We start from the raw sequence: 2,522 nt of genomic DNA, 5'->3' as shown, positions 1-2,522 counted from the left end.
TATATATAATGAGAAGGAGAGGCGGAAGGAAAAAGTTACGAGAATCTTTATTGATCAGTACATTTGTTTCGACCCATCTAGCATCAATCCCCCGCGAGTGGAGTACCAGTTGTTCAGCATCTGACCCGTGAGGGATCGATGCAAGATAGGTCGAAACAAATGTAGTGATCAATAAACATTTTCGCATCTTCAATCTTTCGTCTATCTCATTAATCAAATAGCAAACGAACACTATAAAAGTGAACGTGCTCTACCGGTAAGTTACCAGATATAAACCATACGATTTATTATCTAATTAAATATAAATATTGATAGATAGATAGATCTATGCATTTATGTAAAGTGTATTGTTTTTGCTGACTTCTTTTTTTATCGTTTCAGGAGAGAAAAGAAACATTAGCCAAGTTCTACTTGCCGATATCATCCCAAAGACTGACCATTATATGACATATGAAGGGTCACTAACACAACCTGGTTGTCAGGAAACAGTCACGTGGATCATCCTTAATAAACCGATATACGTCACTAAAATACAGGTAAGTTCTTAACCAATTGTATGAACTGAGAGTAACAGCTAATTGGATAACCTCGACGATGATGATGAGTTAAAAACAAGCTGTAATGTGTTGTCAATCGTTATAAGAAATATGATGAAGGGAGAATAACAATTGAAGGGAGAAATGAAAGAGAGAGGGAAAAGTGTTGAAGGATGAGGTTGAGAGAGAGAAAGAGTCTGAGTTGTGTTAATATTTTACAAAATGGTTGAAAGATATGTTTCATACGTTTTCAAGTTTGTGAGTCAAAGTGAATGTACTTCTATGTATAAGAAACGGCTATGTACGTACAATTACGTTCATAGATAGATAGATAGATAGATAGATAGATAGATAGATAGATAGATAGATAGATAGATAGATAGATAGATAGATACTTACATACATATATACATACAATACATATATACATATATACATATATACATAGACAGGCAGATATACACACAGACAGTCAGGCAGACAGACACATACATGTATGCATACATACATACATGCATACATACGTACATGCATACATACATGCATGCATAGAGACAGACACAAGACACACAGATAGATAGATAGATAGATAGATAGATAGATAGATAGATAGATAGATAGATAGATAGATAGATAGATAGATATTAGCATAAAGGATAACAAAATACCCTCTTGCATTTGTGTTAAAAGTAGGTAAAGTCAGATATATGTTCGTCAGGTGAGGCTCATCTTGCCCAAAGGGTTGTTTGGTCTGCGTCTTTGGTCAACTATACACAGATATTTATTGATAACAACAGTTTTTAAATTACGTCCGGTGAACTTTCAGAAAAGCACGTTCTGATATGTAACATCCAAATCAAAATAAGTGCGTTTGTTTGGTTTACAATTGAGGTAAAGTTGCGAGTGATACGAAATAATGTCGAATATAAGTAACACTGTAGTAACGATGAGTTTTCTTTCTCAATCTGCTGATGTATAAAATCAACCAAAACATATTCAACGGAACGCTGACCCCGGTGTGTCATTTTATCAATATCAAATATGATTAAGGCGGCGTGCTGGCAGAATCGTTACCGTACTGGGGAAAATGGTTGGCAGCATTTCTTTTGTCTTTACGTTCTAAATTCAAATCACGCTGAGGTCGACCTTGCTTTTCATCCTTCCAGGGTCGATAAAATAACTACCAGTCGAGTACTGGGGACGATGTAATCAACTAGCCCCTTCTTCCGAACTAGTTGGTCTTGTGTCAAAATTTGAAATCAATATTGAATATCTCTGACACATTATAACTGACACATGACACATGAAGAGTGCTGTGAAAGCCTGCGGTATATGTGTGTATATACATATATATATATACATATATATACATATAAATATGAAATAATTCTGAACATATGTGTGCGTGCGCGCGCACGTGTGTGTGTGTTTTATATTCAGTAACATTACATGGTCTCTGACGCCAAACTATTTTCATACACAAATAATCTATATGTGTATCTCAATGTATGTTTGTATACATGAACATATGTACTGACGATGTCCATGCATGGCCACGACATTTACGCTGAAACACATAAATGAATATTAGGAATAAGTGCGTGTGTCAGTGTATATAGATAGAGAGAGAGAAAGTGAGAGAGATGTGTGTATGTGTTTGAGAGAGACAGAGAGATAATGTGTGTGCGTATAAGTGAATGTGTGTGCATGTTTGCTTATGCGAGTATACATTAGTGTACATAACCTGAGACATTTAGTTTCTAGAAGTCGGAAACTCTCTGAATGGTCGAAATTCAGTAAGTGAACTCAGCCATTCGATAAAGAAGTATCGGTAAAATGAGTACCGGACTAAACGCGGTCGACATAATTGACTCAAACTCTTTATATGAGTGCACTAACTTGGTAATAACCTCTGTGTGTGTGTGTATGTGTGTGTATGTGTGTGTGTGTGTGTGTGTGTGTGTGTGTGTGTGTGTGTGTGTGTGT

General features: G+C 35.9%; 1 protein-coding gene across 3 annotated transcripts in view; it reads left to right on the top strand.

Moving 5' to 3' along the window:
• The window catches only part of LOC106870474 (putative carbonic anhydrase-like protein 1), a 497,991-nt gene that overhangs the window by 454,703 nt on the left and 40,766 nt on the right, over positions 1–2,522 (top strand). For all 3 annotated transcript variants that reach the window (XM_014916580.2, XM_052965675.1, XM_052965676.1), the window contains exon 7: positions 382–536. In XM_014916580.2, the coding sequence (XP_014772066.1) occupies positions 382–536 (155 nt within the window). The remainder of the gene's footprint in view (positions 1–381; positions 537–2,522) is intronic.

The sequence above is a fragment of the Octopus bimaculoides genome, chromosome 2 (assembly GCF_001194135.2).
Source record: "Octopus bimaculoides isolate UCB-OBI-ISO-001 chromosome 2, ASM119413v2, whole genome shotgun sequence".
NCBI classification, from domain to species: Eukaryota; Metazoa; Mollusca; class Cephalopoda; order Octopoda; family Octopodidae; genus Octopus; species Octopus bimaculoides.
The sequence above is the reverse complement of the archived record's forward strand: the minus strand, read 5'-3'. Positions and strand labels throughout refer to the sequence as shown.